Genomic DNA, 27,117 nt, shown 5'->3' with positions numbered 1-27,117 from the left:
AAATACAGACATATTCATGAATATGCACTGTGGAAAGCTGTATTTTTAATTATTATTGTGTATGCGTTTCACATGTGAAAATCGGTGAAAACTTTATTTTACCAACAATTTTTTAAAGATCAAAACATCACAAGAATATATAGGCCTTGGGGGACATGAATACCAAGGTTAGCAAGCATTTAACCTCGACCTTCATTGTCAATAGACAATGTGCATAGAGCTGTGCTTTATGACATCACAGTGACAGCACAAAGTTTCTCAAAATCACACACTGTATGTATATATCCTAAAATAGCACATTTTACAGCTTACAGAGGCCTAAGACTTCAGCCAATCATAAGGGGTAGAGTTAATAAAACATACCATTTTAACATACAATGCTTCAAGGTCATAGGTAAAAGGTAGGATCACATAAATTAGGAAAAAGTTTTAGTTTAGTTAATATAGACTAGATTTCCATATCATCAATGCTGACAGCATAAAACAGAGGGGTGGGGGTGCTGAGTGCTATTATAAACACAGTACTTTATTTCATTTTCGGGGCTTTTGCAGTTTAACATTATTGTAATAACTGGCTAATTTCCAGATGTTGTATCCTGATTGAATACTAAATGAGCCATTTACAGATGTTGTGTTTAATTATTATTTTCTTACAGAGAAGGTCCGATTAAAGAAAAAAAACGTCACCTTTGGCCTACTTCCCAGCCTCCGCTACCCATAAAACCTCGTTTCTCATTGCTGAAGAGGTTGATGGACTACATTAAACCCGTTTAAAGGAAATAACAGCGTCTTATTTTATGAAGCGTTAACGTGTTTGAAAGAAACATAAATATAAATTGCGCGCATCTGTAATAAGCAGGGAAATCGTAAAGTTTAACCGAAGACTACATTACCCATAGTTCAGCGCGTGATAACGACTTCCGGGGTTGGTTACCATCAGCCTGTTAGCAGGAGACAGGAGAAAGGTGAGGAAATGTTAGATGTGGTGATGTTTGCAGCTCTCTGAGTTTTCATGTCTTTAAATGTTTTTATGCAGTTTCAGAAAAATTAACGACGAAATTTTTTTTCTTCATTTCTGAGGAAATAAAACCCGTTTTTAGCTAATCTGACATAATGTGAGTGCAGCTGCCGAGCACCGTTAGCTGAGATAACACTCCTTTAACATTTAACTGAGATGAGTTCAATTTTGAACTATGAACTTTTTCGGTGTTTTCTTTAATTATCACGTTTCTCAGAAGTCAGTGTGCCGTAAACTCTGGCCAGGAGCTAACAGGCTAACGTTAGCCGGCTGCTCACTTCATCCTAAAGCGTGAAGCAGCGTGCTGTGTGAGCTAATGAGACAGCTGTGAGACATAAATATAACCACGTGAAACTTATTCAAACTTAGTTTTGATTGTTTATGTGCCAGTTTTTGGTCTCTTATAGACAATACAAAGACTCCAAAGACACAACTTTATAAATTTGGTTCGTTTTAAGTTTCTTTCGACTCTTCTGTTTGTTCTTTGCTTACTTTACTGTTTCGCGTGGCTACGGTGGCCTAAAGGTCCAAAACATAATTTCAACAGGTTTTTGTTTTATTTTTGCATTGCATTAAACTCTAAGATGTACTCGAGTACACACGTTGTTCGGATAAACTGTAGTTGACAGTGGCTGAGATACAAAAACGGCAGTTTTCAGATAACTTGCCTGTTTTGTAGTTTGGTTTAAACCTCAGAGGCCTGTGTCACCATGCAGGATTTGACCGTATCAAAGTAAGTTCAGGGTTAACCCAGACAGGAGCATGACATGTTGAGTCCTCTCTTTGAACATTTTCAGTACAAATAAAAATCCTTACAGAAACTATACAGGCACTCACATGGAGTTATTATTATTATTGTTATTATTATTATATACGGTTATATGTGGGAAGCTGTTTTTCTTTTTAATCATATAACACATGGAGGAGTTTGCTTTTCAAACACAGCAGACAAAATGTTTTGTTGACAGGAAACAAAAACCAAATAAAGTTAAGTTGCTTTTAATAAAGATTACGCTCTTACAGTATGACAGCAGGAGTTTGGTTTGAGCGCCACCTGCTGTCTCTGTCATTCAGCCTCCCTCTGCATGGCTTTGTGTTCAGGTGAGTGTGTGTGTGGATGTAGTGTCAGCAGAGCGCCGTGATGCCCCTGGAGGTGAGATGGCCGTTCCCTCAATGCCCCGCTCTGCCGTGGAGGATCTCCAGCTCACTGATCATGGGCATGGTGGGCTCCTACTCCTACTTCTGGACCAGTAAGTTATAAGCTGAATGATAACTTGTACACTCTCGCTTATTAGCAGCAAACTGCACTTCTTTAAAAAGAAAATCAAGTCTCTCGGTTGCCTCCAACGGTCTCTGGGTGTTTATGCTCGCTCCCAAACAACCTGCCTCAGTGAGAGCATGAGTGACTGAACTGTACTGTTAAATAAAACACACAGTACAGCACAGAGTCCACACGAGGACAAAGATAACAGTGATGTGGCTTCACAGAGGATTTAGAGGGAAAGCGAGCTGCTAATATCAACGAGAAGAAAGCAAATTTTATGTTCATCTTCCCAGAGAGGAAGCAGCCTGCAGGCCAAAGCTGGAGACTTTATCAGAAAGCCGTTGTCTGCTTTCTCTTGCTTTTCTTCCGGCTAATATTGTCTAACTCTGCTTCCTGATGTGGACAGTTTGCTGAGGTCAAATTCATCCATGTCTCCCGTTAATTTTCTGGATGTCACTCAGAGAACCTTCGACTGATCCTGCCTCCTGCTCTTCTTCCTAAGAGTACATGAACTGTCTGACGGTCCACAACCACGAGGTTCTGTTGAACCTGGTTGACCAGAGGACCTCGGACACGCCCCTCATCACTCTGTCCAATCACCAGTCCTGTATGGATGATCCGCACATCTGGGGTAAGAGCAGACACTCGATCTGAAATCTCACTGCTGGTTAACACTTGGATGGTAACGGCGTGTGTTTGCGGCAGGCGTCCTGAGGCTCAGGCAGCTGTGGAACTTCAAAAAGATGCGATGGTGAGCTTCATCTCGTTTCTTCTGAGCTTCAGCCTGTTAATGTTTTAGAAGCAGTGACGTTTAATTTTCACTTACCTGTGATTGGACAGGACCCCTACAGCATCTGACATCTGCTTCACAAAAGAGCTGCACTCCAGGTTCTTCAGCCGAGGGAAGTGTGTTCCCGTCTGCAGAGGTAAGTCCATCTGAGCGCATCACACCACATAAGCCAAGTATCCGAAGCAGAAGCCTGAACGTCGGGCTTTTTCTGTTTCAGTGCCGGGTTTGTTGTCCTGTGAATGAAAGAAAACCTTCAGCAGACATTTTCTTTTTCTTTCGTTCCTTTATTTAACAAGGACAACACACGAACATAAGTATATCAAACATACTGTAAACCTGGCTGATTATAGCAAAAGTGCAAATTTCCGCAGTCATGCGGCCAGTCGCATTAAACTTACTAATAAACTAATAACATAAATATAAAAGAAAACAAAAAGCCTTGACATAATAGACAGAAATGAGTTAGGAGTGTTTACAGACCTTAAATGGGACAAGTCCATGTAGACTCTTACAATCAATCAGGCACACTTACATTGTTACATTATATTATTTAAGTGATCAAAACGTGTGTAAAACCGTTTTGTGTGCTGTCTGTAGGTGATGGTGTTTACCAGAAAGGAATGGACTTTATTCTGGAGAAGCTGAACAAAGGAGAGTGGGTGCACATCTTTCCAGAAGGTCTGCGAACCGCACTCCTCACATGTCGTTATTTTTTTCTTACTGTGAAAATGAACTCTTCTTCTCTGATTGTTTTCAGGCAAAATCAACATGACAGAGGAATTCATACGTTTAAAGTGGGGTGAGCGCAGTTTGTGCGTCTCTGTTGGAGCAGATGTCGTGCTGTGGTCATCAGTCTGAACATTTGTGCTTCTGTGGTTTTAGGTGTTGGTCGGCTGATAGCGGAGTGCTCGCTTAATCCGATAATCCTGCCACTCTGGCACGTGGGTGAGTGACGCTCCTGTTATGGCTTCAGAATATCTCAGACTACAGATTAGGATGTCACCACAAGACATTAGCAAGGTAGCAGCAGTCTGATGGATTAAGGTCGGGCGAACAGCGCCACGCAGCGATGCAGGTACAGAGGAAACGCATCACTTCTTCTCTGCTTCATGTCAGGTTTGAGCGACGTGCTGCCCAACGTGGAGCCCTACATTCCTCGCACGGGCAAGGTGAGACGACTTCAGTCTGACTCCAGGATGTGTTCTGATCTTTGAGGGTTTTTTTGTTTTTTAACACATTTCGTTGTCTTCCAGAGAATCACCGTCCTCGTGGGGAAACCGTTCAGTGTCAAAGATCTCGTTGAAACCCTCCGAGCTGAAAACAAGAGCCAGGTGAGCACGGCTTTATTAAAGGTGCCGTCATGAAGATCGTTGACACCAGCAAGTAAAAAAACAACAAAAAAGCTTCTTCTGTCAGATAAAACAGGAGATTTGAGGACGTCACCATGAACACCATGATTGGCTAACTCTCAGAGATTTCACTTTCTCAAATGTAGAAAGTAATTATAACAGATACTGAATGTACGTTTCAAATTTTCCCCTCAGTTGGAAATGAGGAAGACCCTGACGGATTTCATCCAGGTGGAGTTTCGGAGCCTGAAAGCCCAGGCCGAGGCCCTGCACAAGCAGGTAGAGACCAGATCCTGAGTCCTAGCCATCCTGCGTTTGCCTGCAGACACTCTGGTCCTTCACACATCAGCCCTGAGGATAACACCCCATATACAGAGAAGCTCCCACACGGAGACATCACTGAGCCTCAGAGTGTTTCGCCGACGGTCGTAAACGAGCATTTCTGTAACTTTGGATGCAACAAACTCATTTTGTAATTCAGTTATTGCTTCAAAATCAGGCTGGTCCACTGCACACCTAAACAGGACGAGTAGCACTGCAGATGTGAGAATGCTTGATTACATATGAATATATGGTTTGTCTGGGACCCTTTAGAACCAGAAGCCCTCAGGAGAATTTCTTTTACCTCCTTGGTATCAGAAGGCATTTTGATTTTGATGATTCAGCTTTTCATGTCATCCAACTTTGAAGTCCAGAGCAGCAGCAGAAGCTGGTGTTGAGTCTGAGGAGGAGAGAGGAGGTCAGGGTGATGGATGGGCGAGTAAAGGGGCCACCTCACGACCTGTGTGTGTGTGTGTGTGTGTGTGTGTGTGTGTGTGTGTGTGTGTGTGTGTGTTTGTGTGTGTGTGTTTGTGTGTTTGTGTGTGTGTGTGTGTGTGTGTGTGTGTGTGTGTGTGTGGTGGGGGGGGGAACAATAGCCTTGAACTTTTTTCATTTTTAAAGTCACAGTTCTTAAAATTTCACCTTTGTTTTTTTTTTCTTACTGGTGAAAAACACCGTAGATCTCAAGAGGGCAGCAAACCAAGACTAGTTAACCAAGACTAGTTACTAGGGTGAGCACCTGGTGACTGCCTGGCAACCACCAGTCACTATGTATGAATAAGTATTTCCACCAGGCTGTAAGTAACAAGAAGGTTTTTCACCTAGCACAGACAGCAGCCGCTCACCAGCGGGTCATAGAGTGCACATTTTATCAGGCAACTTGTTGTCAGTGTGGGAGAAATGATCCCTGCTCTGACCGGGCTCTGCACCAGCTGAATGCTTTTCTCAGTTTTGCTGAATTGTCCAGTTTTGATGGTCGGTTTAACCAGTTCTTTTTTCTTTAAGATGTAAAGCTGCTGTTGTTTAAAGTACTAAATATTAGTACTCATCATGCTCCTCTGTGCACATTTTACTGAGGAAGTCAAAGTGCTGCATGGCAGACGTTTGCAGCTGTTATCAGAAAGATGCTCAGGCAGTAAATGATTGTTGAGGTAATCGTACTGTTATGTTTGATCATTGAATCGCTCCTTGCTTTTTTTCAGTCATCTCTTAGTTGTGTTGCTAATTTTCTTTTTCAATCAAAGTTTTCCTGTTAATCCTAAAAACCCCTGAATGCTGCCCCATCACCGATGTACATAACTTATTTTATCATGGAGGACAAAAAGGATTTTACAAGGGACAAAATCTGTGCTAATTTTATAAATGCATCGCCTTAATGTGATTGCCACTCTTTCCTATACTTGATGTGAATTCCAATAAAGAATCTGACTTTTCTAAGTTTGAATTTGTTCCATTTGTGGTTCATCTTTAAACTCTGCACCAGTCTAACAGATGCATGAACAGTTTGGTGGGCATTATAATGAGTGCTTAGCAAACCTTACACTTTATGTAGACAAAGTGTACATTAAGCCACTAAAGATGATCAGTTTATGCTAAATCGTGAATGTTTCCCTATTTTTGTAGAACTTTTCATTTTTAAGAAGATGGATTGTTTCTTTGAAAAGTTAAATACTCTCACTTTGGATGAATAATTGGACATGTCGAAGGGAATTACGGTTTCCAATATATCTGGTACAGTAAATAATACTTGTATTTAAAAAAGAAAAAAAAACATTTAATAACATTAAATAACATTAAACTAATAGTATCACGTGAACAATAAATTATGGTTATTTACCATTGCTACATTGTGTCTAATATTAGCAAAATAAAACAACACTTAAAAAGAATAGAATATTAAAACGTTGATACATTTGAAGTAAAAACAAAAATTCTTTTTTCACGTCCGCCGCTGCGCCGTCTGGTCACGTGATCTGGTCAAGTGATCTCGTAGAGCGTCACGAGCGTGCTGTTAGGCTGTAAAGATGGCGGCGGGGGCACTGCAGCGGCGGCGCATCTCTGCGGCTGTGGCCGTTTTTCTCGCTTTGTTGAACGTGTTGAAGCCGGCGAGCTGCGACGAGCAGGTGCCGCTCGTGCTGTGGACCAGCGGAGGGTACGTAGCCGTGAAGTTTTACTGATTTTGGTCCTGTTTCCGCGGCTCCTTCTGCGACCTCAGCGGCTAACGGTTAGCCGTGAGAAAAACAGCGGACAAACAGCGGACTGAATGTTCGCTGCTTCGTCACCACAGTGCACGGCCCGGAAAGCGTTTAATTTGAGCGGTTCACTGGCTGAAACACGAGGTTAAATCAGAGAACGTGACATGAGAATATCCTGCAGGCCCAGTGAGTGACGGGTGCAGTCACCTGACAGCTAGCAAACACACCTGCATCTGTCTGTGCTGCCTGACACACACAGAAGACAGTGCAGCATGTGTTATCAAAGGCTTTAATACTGTAAACTCTTTGGGTCTTCGGATGTGAGAAGTTCACATTGTGAAATAAAACAAGTGAAGTGCTTGGGTGTTGCGTTTTTCTCCTGTTTTAATAATATTCAATCTTCTGTATCTGCAAGAAAATCAGGAATGCGCTCTTTGACGTGATGCAGGTTTAACTGCAGATAATTTGGTCCTCATTCATTAAAGGCTTTATACGTTCTTGCAGATGAAGCGACAATAATAAAACTGCTTCACTGTGAATCCATCAGATTCGGTCTTGTAGAGGACTCTCCTTGTTATGTAGCAGCACCTCATGACTCCTCCACCTGTGCTTGGTGTCTCCTCCAGCATCTCCCTGCCAGCTCAGGCTCCTCCAACAGCCGGACACATCGTTGGGCAGCAGCAGCTGGCTTCCTACCTGGAGAAAGCTCTGGACGTCGGACCACATAACGTAGTCCTCTTCCTTCAGGACAAGGTAAACACCTGAGCCCTCACGCTGTTGTTGAGCGTCCTTGTTTTTTTTCTTCTTCTTCTGAGGCACTAAAGCTAAACACAAGCACAAATGCTCCTCGTCTCCTTTGCTTTTGTATGGCCCCGTCCCGTTTATGTGCATGATCATGTAGCCTTTTCACATTTATCAGAACTCTTTAAGTTTTGGTATTTCTTTATTTAATTTGGTCAAGACTTTTAAAACTAATGGCGGACGGCCTCACAGGTCAGCAGTGTTTGACTGATGGTTAAAACCGTCTCTCACAGTTTCTCTTTGCTCTCTTTGGTCTAAAATATTTATGACTCCATTGTTTTTCCTCTCGGTCTTCAGATGAGCATCGAGGACTTCACCATGTATGGAGGAGCCTTTGGAAACAAGCAGGATAATGTGTTTCCAAACCTGGAGGTATTATCACGATGAAACAAACCAAACAGAACGTTTCCGGTTTACTCTCAGGTGTGTGTCGGTCACTCATGGTTTTTCTTCTGTCACAGGGAGCTCTGATGTCATCATCCTCCTCTCTGGTTTTACCTGCTGTTTCCTGGCCTGCATCCAATGCAGTGATTGGTCAGCTGCAGGACCAATTGGACACCTCCCCTCTGTACATGGACCCTGAGACGCTGAGCCAGCTGAGACTGAACGCCTCCTCGCCTGCTCTGCTCGTGTTCAGACTGCCCTACGGCATCGGGTCTGTTGACTGTTCAATAATTAACCGTTAATGGGATTTCCTTCTGTAAACATTTAAACTGCCAGTTACTTTGTGACAAATGATATAATCAGTCATCCTCTGTCTTGGACTGCAGCTGGTAGTTTTGCTCATTTTGAGCTCAGTGAACTTAGTTCACATAGAAAAGCTATGGTCATGTCCTCCAGGAGGCTTCGAACCTGTTGTAATGGTTTCTAAACAGGCCTTGATGTCGCTGTTTGTACATTTTCTAAAACTTCTAATTCAATTTCTCAAAAGTCACACGGTAAAGTTAAAGAGCTAATTTTCTAGAAGGGAAATAACCCACACACCTCGTCTGGATGTGATTTAAAAACACTCAAAGCTTCTCCTCCAAAGACATTAAGACTCATCCATCCTTCCTGGCCTCGTTTGTCGTTTCAGAGCTGATCTCTTGTCAGCGAAAGAGATTCTCAGTGGAAACGGTGAGTCTGTTTAATCTGACCCAGTGACTGTGGAGCTCATAGACTCTGAAGCATGCAATTCTCACAATCATCTGTGAGCTTTTTATTTGCTATCTTTTCCTGTGACTGTTTTCTCTATGACGCGTGTTTTTCAGATGAAGTGATTGGTCAGGTGCTGAACATCATGAAGTCGCAGTCTGTTCCGTATACGGCTATCTACACCGCCCTGCGGCCCTCCAGGGTGAGTCCGAGTCTCATTCAGAAACATTTATACATGTTTGCAGCCGATTTTCATATCTGCCCCCCTCCCTCCATCTTTCTTTTTCTACACAGGAGGCAGCGTCTCTCTCTGTGGAGGCCGGTCTGGGTGGGGGGCGCTCGCTGCTGCAGGCCAGAGGAAGATACAGGGAGAGCGGCAGAGAACGGGAGAAGCAGCGGAGGGTCAAGGAGAGGGCTGGAACGTACCCACCCGTCGAGTTTAAGGTGGAGTCTTAGCTGAGAGACATAGATAACTGAGCAGGACTTTGACTCTGCTTCCTTAAATCATTTCATATTTGTAATCGTGATTATTTATTCATTTGAGCTTAAACTCTTTTTCCTGAAGGCTGTTTTCTGTTTGACTGTAAATCCCACCAACAACAAACTGTTGCAGAGGAGAGCAGTCAGCATCGAACAAAATCAGAACTTTCAAGTCATGAATGAAATTAACGCACTGACATTGACACGATGTTGGATTTGCAATAAAAATCCAGAATATTCTCAAACTAATTTGAAACTTTGGTCGGCAGCTCACAGGGTGGCGCTGACATCAAAGATGTTGTGGCAGAAAATCCAGATGCCATTGTAAAGGAGAACCTTTCTGTTCACTGGTTGTTCTGCAGGAGGGGGAGAACAGCTGCATCCTGCTGTGGGCTAAAAGCCTGTCGGTGAGCATCCTTCGCAGCGGTCGCTGGGAGGAGCACGACCTCACCCCGTCCACCTTTGGGGAAGGCGTCACCCCCAGACTTGACGGCTCAAGCTGCGACAAAACCAAAGCCAGGTACTTTTTACCTGTGACATAATACAATATGTAAAAACAATCATTCATTTTCATGCTGTGATGTGAATATCACTTAGCTCTGACGCTGCTCAAACTGGAGTCTGAAACTCAAATGTAAATGCAATAAGGTTTTAAAATGTTTTGTTTTTCATGAAATGCTGCTGCGGGTGTAAATTTCATTTAGTGCGTCTAACACTGGTGGGTAAAATCAGTGAACCAGAACCAGGCTCAGGGAGGAACGGCCATCTGCTGTGACCATCGGGGGTGAGAGGCGAAAGACAGGATAAAGACATCCTGTGGAAGAGAGCCACAGATTCATAATAACTAATGATTCAATGCAGAGGAAAAAGAAGAAGAAACACCCAGTGCATCATGGGAATCCCCGGCAGCCTACGTCTATTGCAGCATAACTAAGGGAGGATTCAGGGTCACCTGGTCCAGCCCTAACTATATGCTTTAGCAAAAAGGAAAGTTTTAAGCCTAATCTTAAAAGTAGAGATAGTGTCTGTCTCCTGAATCCAAACCGAACCATAGCATTTGTTCTGTTAATGATATTTTAAAGTTCTTGTATTTTAAGGTGTCACAGTTGAGTTATGCTTTTATTAAATAATAACTCTTCATCTTCCACTAATCCATTAACATCATCTGGTTGGCTGTTTGTTTACTGTTTGCTTCAGAAATGATAAAGAATGTTTCAGTCTTAGTTTTAATTTAAGCTCTTTAAGTGTTGATCAGCTGTCCCAGAGTAAATGTAACAGCTGTGACAGGAAGTCAGTCGATCGCACTGCGATGCTGTTTGTAGTGTTGGGGTCCTTCACAGTTATGAGCTCTGATTTGCATGAAGAATATTTTACATAAAGTTGACTGAAGGTCAAATTGAGTTGTTTTCTTCATGTTTGTTTTTTTGCAGGTTGGTTCTGAATTATGAGAACGTCCTGAACCACCGCAGCTTCAAACTGATGTAAGCACACGCGCACACACACACACACACACACACACACACACACGTCAGGTATTCATATCTTGTGGGGACATCTAATTGACATAATGCTTCCCCTAGCCTTTTACTCTATTATAATCGTGACACTAAAACCGTATTTTGAATCTCAAAAATCTCCTCATACTTGTGGGCACCAGGATTTTGGTCCCCACAAGTGTAGTAAACTTCCTGTTTCTGGTCACCACAAAGATATGAATACACGCTCACACACACACACCCATATGCATTAATATATTACATTTATACTTTTACATTTATCAGTCCTGCTGCACTCTTGAAAACTTCCTGTTTTGCTGTTAAAGATATTCGATCCTCTGCTCGTTGGTGTTTTTCAGCTTTGCTCTGAGTCAGCGGCATTACAAGGTGTCGGCACGGCGCTGGTTCACGCTGGACGCCGTGGAGCTGGAATACGACGGCACCAAAGCCACGTTTAACGGCAGCAGGAACATTTACGCTCCCGCCGAGTACTCGTACCGCTGCGAGTCCGTCACCAGCTTCCAGTGGCCACTGCTCGTCCCGCGCACATCCAAAGACCCAGCCAATCAGTGGAGGGTCTCCTTTGAAGACTTCCAGGTAAGATTAGCACTTGTTTGGGCTTTGGTGATATAATAATAAAAATCTAACATAAGATGTCAGGTGTAAAATGGGCATGTGCTGACAGCAGTGAACAGAGCGAACTCTAGACCATATTAATTATAATTGCAGAAGAATACTGGTTTTAAGCTGATTATACTGGTTTTGTAACAGTTGGAAGCTAAAATTACAAATGAAATAAAAATATTAGCACACATTTTATTTGTAATGTTGGCTGGCCTTCCTGCTGTCTGAGCTACAGAGGCTAATTTTTCACATCCCCGCTCGTCTTCATTGGTCCAAAGGTCCTAAGCCATGGCTCAGCCTCCCTCAGCTCATCAGTTGGGCTGAATTACTGAAATGGATTCATTTTTATAGGTGAAACTTCTCCCCGTGTTTCAGTTTATTCTGAACACGTGTCCTAATATACTAGGATCCCTCTCTAGGCCACGGCCCGGGAGCTAAACCCGGCCCCTTGTAAATATTATAGATGCCCTTCCTCACACAACCTCAAAGAAGCACATCTATTCATTCAATCTGTTCAATCAATTTATAAATATTTACTTATAAACTTGAGAGTATGTCAGTGAGATTTCTGGCCTGTTATGTGAGTTTGAAATGAAGCAGACGCCACATTTTAAACCCCTTCTCCTTCTCGCCGTCAGATTCAGGGCTTTAACGTGAGCGGCGGTGAATTCTCGTACGCCAGCGACTGCGCCGGGTTCTTCTCTCCAGGGATCTGGATGGGTCTGATCACCAGTCTGCTCATGGTCCTGGTGCTCACCTACGGCCTGCACATGATCATGCAGCTGCACACGATGGACCGCTTTGATGATCCCAAAGGCCCGGCCATCTCTGTGCCACAGACAGAGTAACACACCTGCACCACACCTGTCCATCCTCCATCCTCCTCTCTGTCCTCTCACTGCAATGCTTCCACTCCTCCAACTGCATTCCTCCCCCCTTCCATCTGTATTTGGGCATTATTCAGTGCTATCATAATAAGGGTTTATTCATTGGTACATAAATGTGTCCGTTTATATTTGAAATATGAGCTGAAGGTGGCCTCAGTTTGTCCTCATGTGTCAGCCTCTGTAGGCTGGAGGCTTTTCCAGAGTCCTGCCTCTAAATTAACTCTTTAATGTTCTTTGAGAAACACACACGGACTCATGTAGAACATGAACAAATCTTTGGGTGATCCTCCAAACTTTATCCTGGACTGTATTCACTGTAAATCAGCTACAGTCTGTAATATGAGGGGATGATGTGACAGCAGGGTCACAAACCTGAGACCTTCCATGACAGTGTGACCGTGACCTCAGCTAACATCAGCAGGAACTTCTCAGCCACACATCTTTGTTTGGTGGTGATCACAGGGCTGTACACTGGCTGTACTGCTCAAGGGTCCAAAGGTTGTGTTCAGCATTATTAAGATGTTGTTCATTATATTTATTTACTTATTTATTTATTAAGCATTAATATGATCCTAAAATGGAAAACCTAAACCTTCCTGTACTTCATGTAATATTTTTTTTATTGTTTGCTGTTTCTCAGCTGAGTCTGAGGCTGCAGGGATAAAAACCTGCTAACGTCTGCATGCATCAGCAGCACAGCTCTCGCACTCTCCGTGCTCCCTCTGTGAATGCACTCGATGAGATTTAGACTTTCTCCTTAGCTGTCGTGGTCCTGTGCATGTAGTCTCGGTCCGGACTGAAACTGTTTAATTTGAACAGTCTGTGCAGCTTTTGTTCTGTGAGGACTCTGGAAAAACCTTCAGAATCATAAATGTTCAATATCCTTCAAAAACACCTGAGGCGTAAACTGAGCCCAGTCCTCAGGCTGGATTCATTTAACACAGGAAAGGGACGACTGTACATACGGGAACAAATGTACGTTATAGAAAAAGTTATTTATTGGTGAAACTGCTGTAATTAGTGTGTTTGTGTTTACATTATTTGACCAGTGAGGTGTAGATGTTGAATGAAGGGAGCCTACTCTGTTTATGGATGCTAAAGGAATCATTTCCACTTTATTAACTCCAACATTCTCCATCAATTTGAGGAAAAAGCTGATAATGAAGCATTAAAGTTTCCAGTTTGAGTAGTTTTACTTGATTTTTGTGTTTATTACTGAAGTGCACTGAAACGTGTTCAATGTGGAATTCTTTTTCTCAGTTTGTTTTTCCATGATTTGTAGTGAGCATCGTCGATGTTTGGTCCTGTGTTGTGCTGCTGTGACCTCCAATAAAACATCTGTGAAGATGGAGAAGCTCGAGTGTTTAATTTAAGTCAGAAACGCTCACAGGCCCGTCTGAAGAGAACAGGGCTCGCCGTTTAAAGACGCCTGTGCTGAGATGAGGGAGCATTAGTGCAGATCAGAAGAAGACTGCATAACACAAATAGTTACGCTGAGCAAAGAAAGTCTTACTTTGCGAGTTCCCTTCACACAACTAAATAAACAACTAAGCGTATAAAACAAAGCGAACGGTCACAAGGCTACGGCGTAATTTAAATTCAAAGTGTGAGTAGTTATGCTGTCACAGTGTTTAGATATTCAGAATGTGCACATATTAAAATGGTTTTGTATGGAGTTGTTTTATTTTGTATATAAATGTTCAGAGTGGCACATTTACAGGTCACGTTATTGAGGACATCGTCACTGATGGCCTCAGTAAGGCCACACAACATGCAGTGACTGACATTAAGGAGTTTGCTCAGTATGTTGAGCTTAAAACTACAGAGTTTTTTTTTCTAACCAGATCACCATGGTAACACATTAACTGTGGGGCGGGGTCTTTATTAGTTTGGGCTGAAATCAGCTGCTGGAGTCATGTTTGTCTGACTGCTTTCTGCAGTGACACTAACACATTCACATGTTCAGCACACAGCATCCTGTCCATGAGTTATGGGATGGACACCTTCAATGTTAAACACAACGCTGAGGCAGGGCTGGTTGATTAATTTTATTTTGTAATAAGAAGGAAAAATTATGAGACGTTAAATCAGTTTGACGTTCAATCATCTGTCGACAGCCTGACTCCTATAGGCCACGTGTTGCATTGGATTTATCTACCTATTGACTACTGATTGGATAATCATTCCATTTGAAGCACAAACATGGTGTTTTATTGATTTGATGGATTTTCTTCTTCAACCAGATCTGCAAAGAAAACAAAATTATTTTCACAAAGAGTTTCATATCAAGTCCTATGGGCTCAAATTGTGGTCATAAATATTTTGTACTTGTAAATCAGATTTGTATGTGTAAAAGATTTGTGTGTGGACTTAGCCAAAAAATACGTGTGAAACTCTGCACTCAAGTTTTAAGTTACAAGTACCAATTTTGACCCTATTTTTCTTCCTTTCACCTGATTGGCCAATGTCATGTCAATCACAAATTTAACAATCCAATCAGAGAACCTCTGATTGGACCTAAAACCTGATTTACAAGTGCAAAATATTTATGACCACAATTTGAGCCCATAAAGTCCCATCTACTGAAAAATAGGCAAACTTTGATGCGTAGCTTTGTAAGCATGACTACACATGATTTTAGGTTTTCTGGTGTCTGCTCTCAGAAATGTTGGTCACAGAGATTTGAGCTGTTCAGGAGTCTTTGAGGCACTTACGCTCGCAGGTGTAGACCACCTCCAGGTACTTATAGGTGCCTGGACACGGGTCTCCAAACATAGAGTTCCTTACTTTGATGGAACAGCTGTTTCTGCCGTTACAGCTGTGAATACAAATGAGAGTGAGTGAGCAGAGGCTCTAAATCCACCGAGTCATCAGAGAGAAAGTGTAAAGAGACTCAGCGTCTGTACCTCTCGGCTACTTTGCTCGTGGGAATTGAGCACTGGGTGTTTCTGAGCTGAGCGGGAGGACGTTTGTAAGAGCACGTGGTCGAGTCATCGCGGCCGTATTCAGCCGACAGGACGATTATAACGTGTCCTTCATCTGAAGAACAATTCACACTGTTAAACTATCGGCCTGTTATTATTGATATATCAGTTCTTTTTCACTTACATGTTTTATTTTTATCACATAAAATCACCACAGTTTTAAACGATGAATAGAAAAGAAACAACTTTACCACAATGAAGGTTTGCATAAGAATGTTCACATGTGATACTGTGGACTGAAAAAGAAACACATTTCCAAATACAGATTAATCTCTCGTGCACAGATTTGTCTTTGACCATATTTTGAAGATATCAAATCTTTGTGAAGCGGTCCTCAAGGCACTTACACGGACAGTCGTAGGCAACCTCCAGGTACTTGTAGGTGCCCGGACACGGGTCTCCGAACTCCGAGTTGCTCGCTTCGATGATGCAGCTGCTTTTCCCGTTACAGCTGTGAAAGCAGACGATGAGTGAGTCGGCAGAGGCTGGAAATACATCTGAGTGAAGATCGAGCCTCTGTACCTGTCAGCCACTTTAGACGTGGGATTGGTGCATTGGGCATTCTGGATCTCGTGGTCTGGACGCTGGTAAGAGCACGTGGTCGTATCGCGGCGTCCGTAATTAGCCCAGTGGACGGCGATAACGTGTCCGTCATCTGAGGAAGCGTTCATGGAGTTAAACTATAACTGTGTTTGGGTTTCTATCAAACCAATCGTATGAAATGTGTTCTCACCACAATGAAGGTTTGCCTGAGATCCTTCACATGCTACGGTGTGCACTGATGAGGAAACAAATTGGAAACTAAAAATTCATCTACAGATTTCATCACTGTGATTCAAAAATCCACTCAAAACATGTTAGTAGGGACCAAAGCTCTGCAGCAAAGTGTCCTGAGGGCAGGTTGGAGCTCTGTTACGACTCTTTGAGGTACTCACGCTCACAGTCGTAGGCCACCTCCAGGTACTTGTAGGTGCCTGGACACGGGTCTCCAAACACAGAGTTGCTCGCTTCAATAATGCAGCTGCTTTTCCCGTTACAGCTGTGAAAGCAGGTGAGTGAGTCAACAGAGGCTTTACATACAGCACTTTGTCAGAAAACATCTAAACGAGTGTGCACAGTTTGGGAAACTGAGGTTAACCTGTAACCTGGGAAGAGAAACATTTACCACATCGTCTGTGTGGTGCAGTGGGACGGGGTGACGGGTGTTTATTGATCGTGTGACTGCTGATAGAAGCAGCAGGATGAACTGTGAAGTGTTCAGTCACATCTGTGTCGAGCTGAGGAAAGAACGAGCCTCAGTACCTGTCAGCTACTTTAGTGGTGGGATTGGGGCAATGGGCGTTTTGGATCTCGTGGGTTGGACGATGCTGAGAGCATGTGGTCGTATCGCGGCGCCCGTAGTCAGCCCAGTAGACGACTATAACCTCTCCTTCATCTGAGGAAGAGTTCACCGTGTTAAATCAGCATCATCTGTGAACATCAATGAAACAAATCCACCTGAATCACAGAGGAACTGCCCCACTCACCACACCGAAGGTTTGCGTTGGATCCTTCACACGCTGTGCTGTGGACTGAAAGAGAAACACGGACCGCGTCACAAACTGTAACAACTCATCGGCAGAGTTTTGAAGAATTCAGATACAGACCTGCTGGGAAGCAGGCGAAGGTGGTGTCCAGGTATTTGCAGGTGCCGGGATCAGGAGTACCAAAGATTTGGATGTCTATGTCACACGTTTTCTTTCCGTCACAGCTGTGGGGCGAGAGAGCGCTCACTGTCAGGCTCACTGACGTGATCATGTTATTGTTTCAAATGTTTGTTACCGACAGTGGTCACCTCTTCTTGATGACCTTCAGATTGTCGTGCTGAGAGCAGTCTTCTTCATCTCCACATGTGTACTCGACTGACTCCACAACGATCACGCCGCTCTCTGTTTCACACAGTATGACACAAAAGCAGAGATTAGAGAGAGGAGGGGGGAATGATTAAAGAGATTCAGAGCAGAGATGGAAGAGAGGGAGTCTTATAATGTTTTTATATTGTCAGTGAATTCCTTTATTTGGATGACTCTTTGAGAAATGTCGTCACACTTTTATTATTAAACAGAAGAGGTGTAAAAGACCTCAGCAGATCAGACATCAGTGCATTCGATGAGGACTATCTCCTGCAGCGGCTCGGTCTACTTTGTGTTCTTCGGTTATGGGCTAGAGGACAGGAGACTGCTGTTTGGATCAAAGTAAGCAGCATAGAGCAGCATCATTTTTATTTTGTTTAACATTGGTTTAGATCGGGGGATGGCAGCTCCCAGCCTCGAGGGCCTGCAGGTTTCAGATGTGTGCACAACAGGTCTTGAAGTTCTCCAGAGGCCTGGTAATGAACTAATCAGTTGACCCAGGGTGAGATTTAAAACCTGTTGGCTTTTAGATCTATAGGGACACCATCATTTACATACAGTCTGTGTGCGCTTTACCACAGCCCAGGTGCTGGACCAGATGGCCGTCGCAGGTGATCACTCTGTTGGTGGATATGGCAGTCGCAGTGGACGGGACATAACGTTTGGCTCGGGTTACACCTGGAGAGAAAAATAAATCATAATAATGGATTGCATTTAGATAGCGCTTTTCGAGACCCTCAAAGCGCTTTACAATTCCACTCTTCATTCACTCTCACATTCACACACTGGTGGAGGCAGCTACAGTTGTAGCCACAGCTGCCCTGGGGCAGACTGACAGAAGCGAGGCTGCCATATCGCGTCATCGGCCCCTCTGGCCATCACCAGTAGGTGAAGTGTCTTGCCTAAGGACACAACGACCGAGACTGTCCGAGCCGTGACTCGAACCGGCAACCTTCCGATTACAAGACGAACTGCCAACTCTTGAGCCACGATCGCCTCACAGAGTTACAGTCAGAGTTAAAAAAGCAAAGTGGGTATGCGCTCACTGTGTGTGTGTGCGTGCGTGCGTGCAGGGAGGTCCGCCGACGGCTTCTGTCTGCTGTTTTGACTCCATGATGAGACACAAGGACAGCCTGGCTGTTTGCTGGGAGCAGAGACTAAACATCTGACCTTATCTGAGGCTCTTTCTCCTTCACTGATTCATTTATCTTTATTTTGTGCTCTTCGTCTCCTCCTGCTGAACAGTTAGTGCCACCATGGAGTCAGCTGACTGATGGAGAGCAGAGTCACAGCACAAACCGACGGTCTGACGGCTTTTCTGTCTCTGAAAGCTGCAACAGTCATGTGACGAGGTGAGAGTGATGGCGATGAATCGAGGCAGACACGAGTGTGATTTAGAGTGGGGGTAGTGGACAGGTGTTCCCGCCGTGTTTGTGATAAATGAAACTTTTCCACAGATAATTTAATGTTGATTGTTAAATTTCAAACAGAAGGTTAAATCTTCTAAGAGTTTCTGTAAGTGTCTGACCTTTGACCTTGGATGTTGTCTAAGAGCGTGCCCCTGCTCATGTGGACTGAAAAACACATTAATCTCAAAGTTTATTCAAATCTGTCAGATTTAAATCCCCACTACTTTCCAGATCCCACAATCATCACTGGAGACAGAATAAAATAAGCCAGGCCTGCAGCTCAGGGGCAGAGAAGTAAAGCTGAGGATTATTTTTAAAAATGTCCATTAATGAAAATAAACCAGGATGAAGGTAACAGAGAGGCACAAAAACAGACTTTTACCTGAACTCATGAGTAAACATGTTGCTGCCAGCACTGAAAAACAAGAAGGAAAAACCTGAGTGTTAGACTGACTTTGGTTTGTCTCCAAACTCACACATGAAATGATAACGAATGAAAACCAAAGGAGAAAACTGCAGTAAAAGGTCAGCGAGCCCCGATCATATTTCTATTGTCTGTCAGTCCAGCTCAGCATCTGCATACAAATGATTTTATCAACAACATCAGATTTATTAACACTGGATGATGTCAGAGCTCTTTACAATAAACATTTAGATTAAAGATCTAAATGTTATAAAGATTTAACCTCTTATAAAAATGTTGGAAACATTTGAATCTTTTTAATAAAATTATTTCTATTCAATGACTTTGAATTATTTAACAGCAGCAGAATTTTATTTCCATCCTGTCAGCTTAAACACCATCCTTCATAAACCATTTCTTACCCTTTGATTACTTTCAGGCAGCACATGAACCCTGATCGTCTGATCAATAAACACGTGTATCTACAGAGCTGTTTGATTATTTGCTCTATGAAAGTAGAATCTGTAGCAAAGCGAGCACACTGTAAGCTCTGACTGCATTTCTGCATGAAGGATTATCAGTGTGTGGTACTCACACAGCGTGCTGCTGAGTCCGGAGCAGAGCATCGTGTTCGGAGGTCTGGCTGTCGGTGACGAGCTGAGCTGATGGTGGATCGGACGGAGACCTTGGTGTATTTACGCCGTTTAGCTGAGAACTTTTACCTACGTGCAAAACAAGCAGCCAATGGAAAAATGAGAATCTGATGCTTATCAGGTGCAGCAGAGCCAAGGAGAAAACTAAACTGCTATCAATAAGAAACGATTACAGAAGCCAATCGCAGCTCGCCCAGTGTCAGCCGGGATCGGCTCAAGGCCCCCCCACGACCCTGGACTGGATCGTGGCTCGAGAAGATGGAGCCACAACAAAAAACAGACTTTTCTTTCTCAGACAGACATTGAATCAGTTAAAGAAGGAAATCCTTTTAAAAGCTGCATAAATGCACCTCAGACTGTGGGACGCCGCCCAGCATTCAGATCATCAGAGGTGGTTAAAAGGCCTTCGGTCAACAAGCTGTGATCATCACGTTAATCATGACTGTTGTACAGTTTCAATAACCATCAGCTTTATTCTGAATTATCATGACGTGAAGGAAAAGAGACGTCGGTGACCGCTGGCAGCTCGTCCTTCACATGGAGCTTTGGTCATCATTTCTGAAATACTCGGTTCAGCCAGTGTTTCACAGTCTGAACATACTTACACAAACACGAGCGCACATTCACACATTCACGTGCAGAAGTGAAGGACACACGATAATCCAGCATAAACTAAAACAAGGTTTTCACAGAATCCCCCCGACGGGCCGAGTGAGGCCGTTCCACAGTTCAGGAGCTAAAAGTCAAACCGTGGTCGCCTCTGGATTTAAAATAAGAGTGTGGAGCAGGTGAAAGGCCCACATCCAATCAGCAACCAGCGCTTAAATAAAGACTCTCCAACAGTGTTTGGATGGAGAACAACAGCTGAGGTTATCTGTGAAACACAGCCACTGACCTTCTGCATGAACACTGTGACAGATGATATCACATCCTGCTGTGAAACCACGTATCTGTTTGTCTCGACCACTATCACTGTGTGTTTGTGTGAAAGCTAGCAGCAAACCTCTGAATCATCATCAGGCTCCTCGGCTCTCTGCAGAGACAAGGAGCCGGAAACAAAGTGTTACAGAGTGACACGTTTCATTGCATAAAAACAAAATTAATTCATCAGACAGCTGGAATCATGTGTCAGCAGCTCTGTTAACAAGTGCAGGACTCTGAAAGAGATTCATAAGTTTCTCAAATGAAGTCAATAAAAAGAGGAAAGAGCCGAGCTGCTGCGTTGTGTAACGGTGGAAAAGAGGCTGAGGAGGATGAGCAATGATCTACATCAGGGGTGTCAAACATAAGGTCTGGGGGCCAAAATTAGACGGGCGACTACTCCACCCTTTAGAAAATGTGAAGGATGGAATACATTTTGCACTTTTAACTGTGTTTCCATAAGTTTATAAGTTTCCCTGCTGATAAAGACCTCCCCCACGGCCCTTCATGCTGCACCAGAGTAATAAAGTCATAATTAATGAGAAAAAAGTTCCTGTTTTTTCTCTAAACTATAGAAATGTCTGTTTCTTACAGTTGAAGCTCAGACAGTCGTGCTGACAGGTGTCTTTGATTTACTGCCGCAGAATTTCTTCATCATGTAGAAAAACTGAGACGCTGCTGAAACTTCTTTCTCTTATATTAAGATATTTCAGAATTAAATGTGCAGTTAATCTTGTTTAACTGACACAAAGACGACTTTCACTGGTCGATCAAAGCAGGCTGTATGTGGCTCACCATGTAAGATGACTTTGACACGTTTGAGGGGAGTTATATTCACATTTCTCAGTTCCACTTCAGACAAGTGCAAAGCAGCAGTTAAAGTGCTGAAGTGGAACCTGCTGCACTTTTTGATACTGGAACTGGGGACGAACAGACATGAGAACATAACATGACGCAGCACAGAGGAGGCACAGACCAGAAACTATGAATAACAATGATATCAAAGACTATTAATAATTCAGAAACACAAAAAACTGGCTCACTGACCAGGAACATGACAGCTTCACAGTCACTGTAATTTTATTGGTTGTGTTTGTTTGTATATGTTATATGTTGTGTATGTTATTTGTCACATCTGTGACTATGGCAAAGATATAATTAAACATTTATTTAACCTTTATCAAATAAATCAGCTTAAAGATTTTAACCTTTATTTAAATTTTGAAAAATAAAGGGTGCATGAATTCACTGCACAATTTGCTTTTCTTTAGATTTAAAAATAACTGAGTTATCAGTCGATGAGATCCCAGGATCATTAGTCCTGATGGTGTGTTTATGTCACACACGTTTTTCCATCACAGCTGCAGGGAGACAGAAAGCAGCTCGTTTTCAGGTTTATTAAAATGATCAGATGATGATTTGAAGCACGAATGACTCACTGTCAGGTAAACATTTCAATCCCTTTAAATTTTATTGAATTTATTATTCGTGTTTATTGTGATTTAAAATTATATTTGTCAACATCTTCCAGCGGTGACGTCATCAAGGCTTGACTTCCTGCTGGAAGTGACATCATCATGTCAGATGTGTCAGGACACCAAGGAGCAGTTATGGATCTCTGACACAAACAAAACAGTTGTCAGAGTTACACTTTTCGTCGTTGACATGATCTTGTCCTGTAAAGAAGAATCAAAATGAAGAAGAACAGAAATAAAATCAGAGGTCTGTGCAGTAAATGTTTTCTTCTTTTCTAATGTAAAAAGTACAAACACAGTTCTTATAAAGACCTAAGATTACATGACTTCAGTCAATATAAAAACCAAAGTCCTACATTCAGTTTGTACCTCCATAGTTTATCTGTATACAGTTATTTCCTCCAGGGTTGTTTGGTTCTCCACTGCCCCAGATTATGAAGTCAAACTGGGAACCATCACTCCACATCCACACAGTTTCCTGGAAGAATAAAGTTTGAGGTTCAGTTTGTTCTGATGTACTTTGATGCATCTATGCTGAGAGTGCAGACATGAGACCTCTTACACCACTCGAAGACAATGAAGCTTCATTTTGTTTGTGGAGGTAAAAAATGAAAAGAAAAATCAAGTCAACAGCAACATCTGTCTCCAGGAACAAAGTCCTGATTAATCAGTCTGCCACATGTTGACCTTTGAATCAAACTGATGAATATGAAGAGAAAAATATGAAATATCAGAAACAGCTGCAGCTCATCCTCTTTATCTATGAAACACTTACAGTCTCTCTGCCTCCAACCCAAGTTGATGGATATGACCCTGCTGCTGTGTGAGTGAGCTCTCTGATGAAGGTGTACTCAGCTGTGCTGTGGAATGAGGCCAGATGTCCACCGAGTGTCTCACAGGAACTCTGAGGAGGAAGATGAGGTGCAGACCACAGAAGATGAAAAGTGTGAGAATGCTTTTAAAATCAGTCAAAGACAGAAACTCTTTATATGATCAGTGATGCAGCGACAGCTGCTGTTATTTCCTAATGTACCTCAGCATCAGTCCAGATCTTCATGCTGCTGTTGAAGATGAAACAGCGACCTCCAAACCAAGTCCAACCAGGAGGGCAGGAAGGAGCTGCAGCATGATTGTAAAGGTAGAAGATTAATAATCAGATTAATAATTCCTCAGAAGAAAAACAAAATAATTTCTGAAACTTCACCATGAACTTCAGCTTAGAAAAGATTTAATAAGAAACACATACATTTATTTACTACAGCAGTGAATATTTAGTGTGACACTGAGTTAAAGTGTAATTAATGTTTAATAATAATTTACTTTAGTTCATGTTCTAATTTTACAGCAGATTCCTCCACAGCGGGACAGAGAGATTCACACGTTTGTGTGATTTTGGATGTTTCACTTTTAACTTCTACTGATCACATTTGGGTCTTTAAAGCTGCAGAGCGTGAATGTTGACCCCATGATCCTCCGGTGGGTGTGAATGACCTGAGGAGAACAGGCTCCAACAATCACAAACCTCCTTTAAATTACTTAAAGCACATTGTAGAGAAAATAGTGCTTCAGCAATCATATGATTGTTGAGATTTTCTCTGTTTTGTTTCTATTATTCTAACATCTGTACTTTTTTATACAAAGCAACTTGAGGCAATCTGTTATTTGGATTTGATGCTGTATAAACAAAACTGAATTGCAGCATTTTTAAAACTCAGAGGATTTTCACACATCAAAGAAAAAACATTAGCTGTTGCAGTATTTTTTTAAAGCAGCTCTAACACTGCAGTATTTAGGAGAAAACAGACTAATAGATTTTTACATTTTGTTGTGGAGTATCTATATATTGTGATTAGTATCACTGATTTCTTCATTAAATTACATTTTTCAATAATTAAATTCTATAAAAATTACATGATTCTGCTTTTTAAGACTTTCATAAACATCATTTTAATTTTTTCACTCAGGATCTGTAAAAATAAGCTGACAAGAAATTCATGTCAGATTACTTGAGTCTTTTTCAGCAGAGAAATAATAATTACCTTTTTATGAACACAGGAATGAATGCAGTCTAAAAGTTTCAGGTTCTTACTCTGACAGCCATAAACCACCTCCAGGTACTTGCGGGTGCCACTACAGGGGTCTCCAAACACTGTGTTTGATGCTCCAACAGTACAGCTGTTCTGCCAGTTACACCTGTGAATGCAGGTCAAAGGTGAGTCAGCAGAGGACTGAAATACGCCGTGTCATCTGAGAGAAGATGGAAAGCTGAAGAAAGAGAGTCAGCATCTGTACCTCTTAGTTACATATTCTGTACTATTGGGACTTGAACAGTGAACATTTTGGAGCTGAGAGTCAGGACGTCCATCAGAGCATGTGGTGTCACGGCGACCATAATTAGCCCAGTAGACGACTATAACCTGTCCTTCACCTGAGGAAGAGTTCATAAACTGTAACCATGTTTGTAGTTCTATCAAATGAAAGTTACACTAAAGTTACAATAAATGAGAAAAATAAATCTGACCACACTGAAGTTTCGCCTGAGAATCTTCACATGTTACACTGTGGACTGACAAAGAAACACATCACATTAGAAACTGTAATAATTCATGTACAGATGTGACTGATTGTTAGTTTATAATCACAGATGTAACAGACTCTCTGGGACGCAGGTGTAGGTGGTGTCCAGGTACGTGCAGACGCCGGGATCAGAAGTACTGATGATGTTCATATTTATGTCACACACTTTTCTCCCATCACAGCTGCAGGGACACAGAAAGCAGCTCGTTTTCAGCTTTATTAAAGTGTTTCAGGTCAGTATTTGAGCTGCTGCTGTTTTTATTCAAACAGTAATTTGTTATTAAAGATGTTAAACTACCTGTTCTTGATGTCCTGAGTGCCATGCTGAGAGCAGGTTTGTGTATCTGCACATCTGTACACAGCTGACTGCACAGTGATCACTCCCCTCTCTGTTATACATACACAGTATCAGAGAAAAGGAAAAACTACATGTAGTAAAGCAGGTTTGATGCACTCTGACTTACACCACCACAGTGGATTTTACATCAAACCTTTTTTGGAGACTATTTTCCATCTTACCACAGCTCAGGCGTTGAACACTGAGGCTGTCAAAGGTGATCACTCTTCCTCTGGATATGGCCGTCACAGCAGGAGGAAAGGAAAGTTCTGCTCTGATAAAGCCTGAAATCAAAATATTAAAAAAAAAAAAAAACGTAATATGAGGGTAAAGCAATGGAGGGAAATGTAAAAATAACACAGAAAGCGTTCTTTTTTTCTCAAAAGGTTTGATGATGTAGTGAAAAACCTATTTGGTTAGCTAATGTAGCTGTTTAACTGCTAACAGGCAGGAAGACGCTGTGTGCATTTTTTATTCATTAAAGTCAGTAAAGGATTACTGAAACACAGAAACTGCATTGAGCTGTAAGTTTATTAAAATATGGTATCTAACCAGATTCCTACTCTGGATGACATTACCTTGGCCTCCAGTAACACTGTGAGGAACCTTGGAGTCATTTTTGACCAGGACATGTCCTTCAATGCACATATTAAACAAATATGTAAGACTGCTTTCTTCCATTTGTGCAACATCTCTAAAATTAGAAATATCCTGTCTCAGAGTGACGCTGAAAAACTAGTTCATGCATTTATTACTTCCAGGCTGGACTACTGCAATTCATTATTATCAGGAAGTCCTAAAAACTCGCTGAAAAGCCTTCAGTTAATCCAAAATGCTGCAGCAAGAGTCCTGACAGGGACTAGAAAGAGAGAGCAGATTTCTCCTGTATTGGCTTCCCTTCATTGGCTTCCTGTTAAATCCAGAATTCAAAATCCTGCTCCTCACATACAAGGTCTTAAATAATCAGGCCCCATCTTATCTTAATGACCTTGTAGTACCATATCACCCTATTAGAGCACTTCGCTCTCACACTGCAGGCTTACTTGTTGTTCCTAGAGTATTTAAAAGTAGAATGGGAGGCAGAGCCTTCAGTTTTCAGGCCCCTCTTCTGTGGAACCAGCTTCCAGTTTGGATTCAAACTTTCCTTTTTGCTAAAGCACATTCACTAAACATTGAACGTTGGATAGATGTTAAGATCTTCTCAATATTTGGTCTGCCGGTCCATCATCAAGTTCAGAGATCTGTACGAAGTCTGGACTCCAACCATGACCCAACCTGGACGTCAATATGACGTTTAACATTTGAACTTAGGACTTGGTAATTTTTTGGGACATCATGTGCACGTCTATGACAGGTGCAGGGAATTTACATGATTAAAAGATGTAATATATATATTTTTATTTACAAATAACATTGTTGTTATCAACATGATACACATGAATATAGATAATTAAAAAAAAAAAAAAACTTCAACTTTGAAATAAAAAACATTCTTATGTGTTAACCTGTTGATTTCTTGAGAACATGTGGGTTTTTTATTTGTTATGTTACATTCCCTGAGTTAGTGCTCACAATGCATTTGATCCATTATAGGTCATGGATTTGCTGTGTGGCAGGCAGCATGTTGGACCAAAAAGCAGGACTCGTAAGCGAAAGGGTTAACTAAAAGAGGCAGCTTTACTCTAGTGGCAAATAACTCACTTCAAATACAAAACTTAACTAGAAAAGAGAAAACAACCCAGGAACAGTAACTAGAAAATGGCTGGAAACACAGAGGGTATAAGGCAACAACAGACAGAGGAAAACACAGGGCTTAAATACACCAGGGAGTAACGAGGGAATGGAAAGAAGGAGGGAAGCACAGCTGGGACTAATCTGAAATAAAGAGATAAAGCAAGCAAAGCAGAATACACTGACATAGGACACAGACTGTCAAAGTAAAACAGGAAGTACGAGGCATCCACAAAGACGCAGACTAGACAGAGACGTGGAAACACGACAGACTCTGGAACAGAGAGAACAAGAAACACAGAGACAAAAGTAACAAGACGTGGGACACAGGGAAGACAGGAAACTAAGACTAAACATACAACACATGGAGAACAGA

The 27,117-nt window shown here is 42.2% G+C and overlaps 3 protein-coding genes across 4 annotated transcripts; 2 read left to right on the top strand and 1 right to left on the bottom strand.

The window, feature by feature from the left end:
- Nucleotides 1-909: 909 nt before the first annotated feature.
- tafazzin (tafazzin, phospholipid-lysophospholipid transacylase) lies at nucleotides 910-6,179 on the top strand. Of its 2 annotated transcripts, XM_063463834.1 has the most exons (11): nucleotides 910-965; nucleotides 2,120-2,268; nucleotides 2,785-2,913; nucleotides 2,988-3,033; nucleotides 3,123-3,208; nucleotides 3,670-3,750; nucleotides 3,830-3,871; nucleotides 3,955-4,017; nucleotides 4,189-4,241; nucleotides 4,326-4,403; nucleotides 4,617-6,179. In XM_063463834.1, the coding sequence occupies exons 2-11, from the start codon at nucleotides 2,160-2,162 to the stop codon at nucleotides 4,716-4,718; spliced, it is 789 nt and encodes a 262-aa protein (XP_063319904.1). In that variant the 5' UTR covers nucleotides 910-965; nucleotides 2,120-2,159; the 3' UTR covers nucleotides 4,719-6,179. The 2 variants fall into 2 exon arrangements, with proteins under 2 accessions (XP_063319904.1, XP_063319905.1); XM_063463835.1 differs by lacking the exon at nucleotides 910-965 and having other exon boundaries at nucleotides 2,165-2,268; nucleotides 2,744-2,913.
- Nucleotides 6,180-6,744: 565 nt separating this feature from the next.
- atp6ap1a (ATPase H+ transporting accessory protein 1a) lies at nucleotides 6,745-13,713 on the top strand. The gene is made up of 11 exons (XM_063464553.1): nucleotides 6,745-6,894; nucleotides 7,564-7,690; nucleotides 8,036-8,110; nucleotides 8,200-8,393; nucleotides 8,814-8,854; nucleotides 8,989-9,074; nucleotides 9,167-9,316; nucleotides 9,715-9,872; nucleotides 10,783-10,833; nucleotides 11,208-11,445; nucleotides 12,111-13,713. Exons 1-11 carry the CDS (start codon nucleotides 6,767-6,769, stop codon nucleotides 12,318-12,320), a joined length of 1,458 nt encoding a protein of 485 aa, XP_063320623.1. The 5' UTR covers nucleotides 6,745-6,766; the 3' UTR covers nucleotides 12,321-13,713.
- A 767-nt stretch (nucleotides 13,714-14,480) lies between these two features.
- On the bottom strand, nucleotides 14,481-25,695 carry LOC134618294 (uncharacterized). Its single transcript, XM_063463638.1, has 25 exons — nucleotides 25,589-25,695; nucleotides 25,193-25,294; nucleotides 24,972-25,062; nucleotides 24,752-24,855; nucleotides 24,618-24,662; nucleotides 24,389-24,524; nucleotides 24,186-24,289; nucleotides 23,130-23,215; nucleotides 22,872-23,000; nucleotides 22,466-22,574; nucleotides 19,643-19,744; nucleotides 19,027-19,059; nucleotides 17,812-17,913; nucleotides 17,178-17,271; nucleotides 16,990-17,093; nucleotides 16,870-16,914; nucleotides 16,646-16,778; nucleotides 16,279-16,382; nucleotides 16,077-16,121; nucleotides 15,866-15,998; nucleotides 15,691-15,794; nucleotides 15,535-15,579; nucleotides 15,266-15,398; nucleotides 15,074-15,177; nucleotides 14,481-14,604 (listed from the first exon to the last, which is right to left on the bottom strand). Exons 1-25 carry the CDS (start codon nucleotides 25,689-25,691, stop codon nucleotides 14,570-14,572), a joined length of 2,325 nt encoding a protein of 774 aa, XP_063319708.1. The 5' UTR covers nucleotides 25,692-25,695; the 3' UTR covers nucleotides 14,481-14,569.
- Between the last annotated feature and the right edge of the window lie 1,422 nt (nucleotides 25,696-27,117).

The sequence above is a fragment of the Pelmatolapia mariae genome, linkage group LG20 (assembly GCF_036321145.2).
Source record: "Pelmatolapia mariae isolate MD_Pm_ZW linkage group LG20, Pm_UMD_F_2, whole genome shotgun sequence".
Lineage (NCBI taxonomy): Eukaryota > Metazoa > Chordata > Actinopteri > Cichliformes > Cichlidae > Pelmatolapia > Pelmatolapia mariae.
Note: the sequence above shows the minus strand (reverse complement) of the source record. Positions and strands in the feature narration are given on the sequence as shown.

Excerpts from the sequence above, each read along its gene's own strand:
- LOC134618294 (XM_063463638.1), bottom strand. The coding sequence starts at position 25,691 with ATGGAAGAAAGCAGTCTTACATATTTGTTTAATATGTGCATTGAAGGA. Across the intron at positions 25,063-25,192 it reads TGTTCAACGCCTGAGCTGTG|AGAGGGGAGTGATCACTGTG; the intron begins GTAAGATGGAAA and ends TATGTATAACAG. Across the intron at positions 15,999-16,076 it reads TCAGGCAAACCTTCATTGTG|ATGACGGACACGTTATCGCC; the intron begins GTGAGAACACAT and ends ACGCTTCCTCAG.
- atp6ap1a (XM_063464553.1), top strand. The coding sequence starts at position 6,767 with ATGGCGGCGGGGGCACTGCAGCGGCGGCGCATCTCTGCGGCTGTGGCC. Across the intron at positions 8,111-8,199 it reads ATGTGTTTCCAAACCTGGAG|GGAGCTCTGATGTCATCATC; the intron begins GTATTATCACGA and ends CTTCTGTCACAG. Across the intron at positions 10,834-11,207 it reads CACCGCAGCTTCAAACTGAT|CTTTGCTCTGAGTCAGCGGC; the intron begins GTAAGCACACGC and ends GGTGTTTTTCAG.
- tafazzin (XM_063463834.1), top strand. The coding sequence starts at position 2,160 with ATGCCCCTGGAGGTGAGATGGCCGTTCCCTCAATGCCCCGCTCTGCCG. Across the intron at positions 3,034-3,122 it reads AACTTCAAAAAGATGCGATG|GACCCCTACAGCATCTGACA; the intron begins GTGAGCTTCATC and ends GTGATTGGACAG. Across the intron at positions 4,404-4,616 it reads GAGCTGAAAACAAGAGCCAG|TTGGAAATGAGGAAGACCCT; the intron begins GTGAGCACGGCT and ends TTTTCCCCTCAG.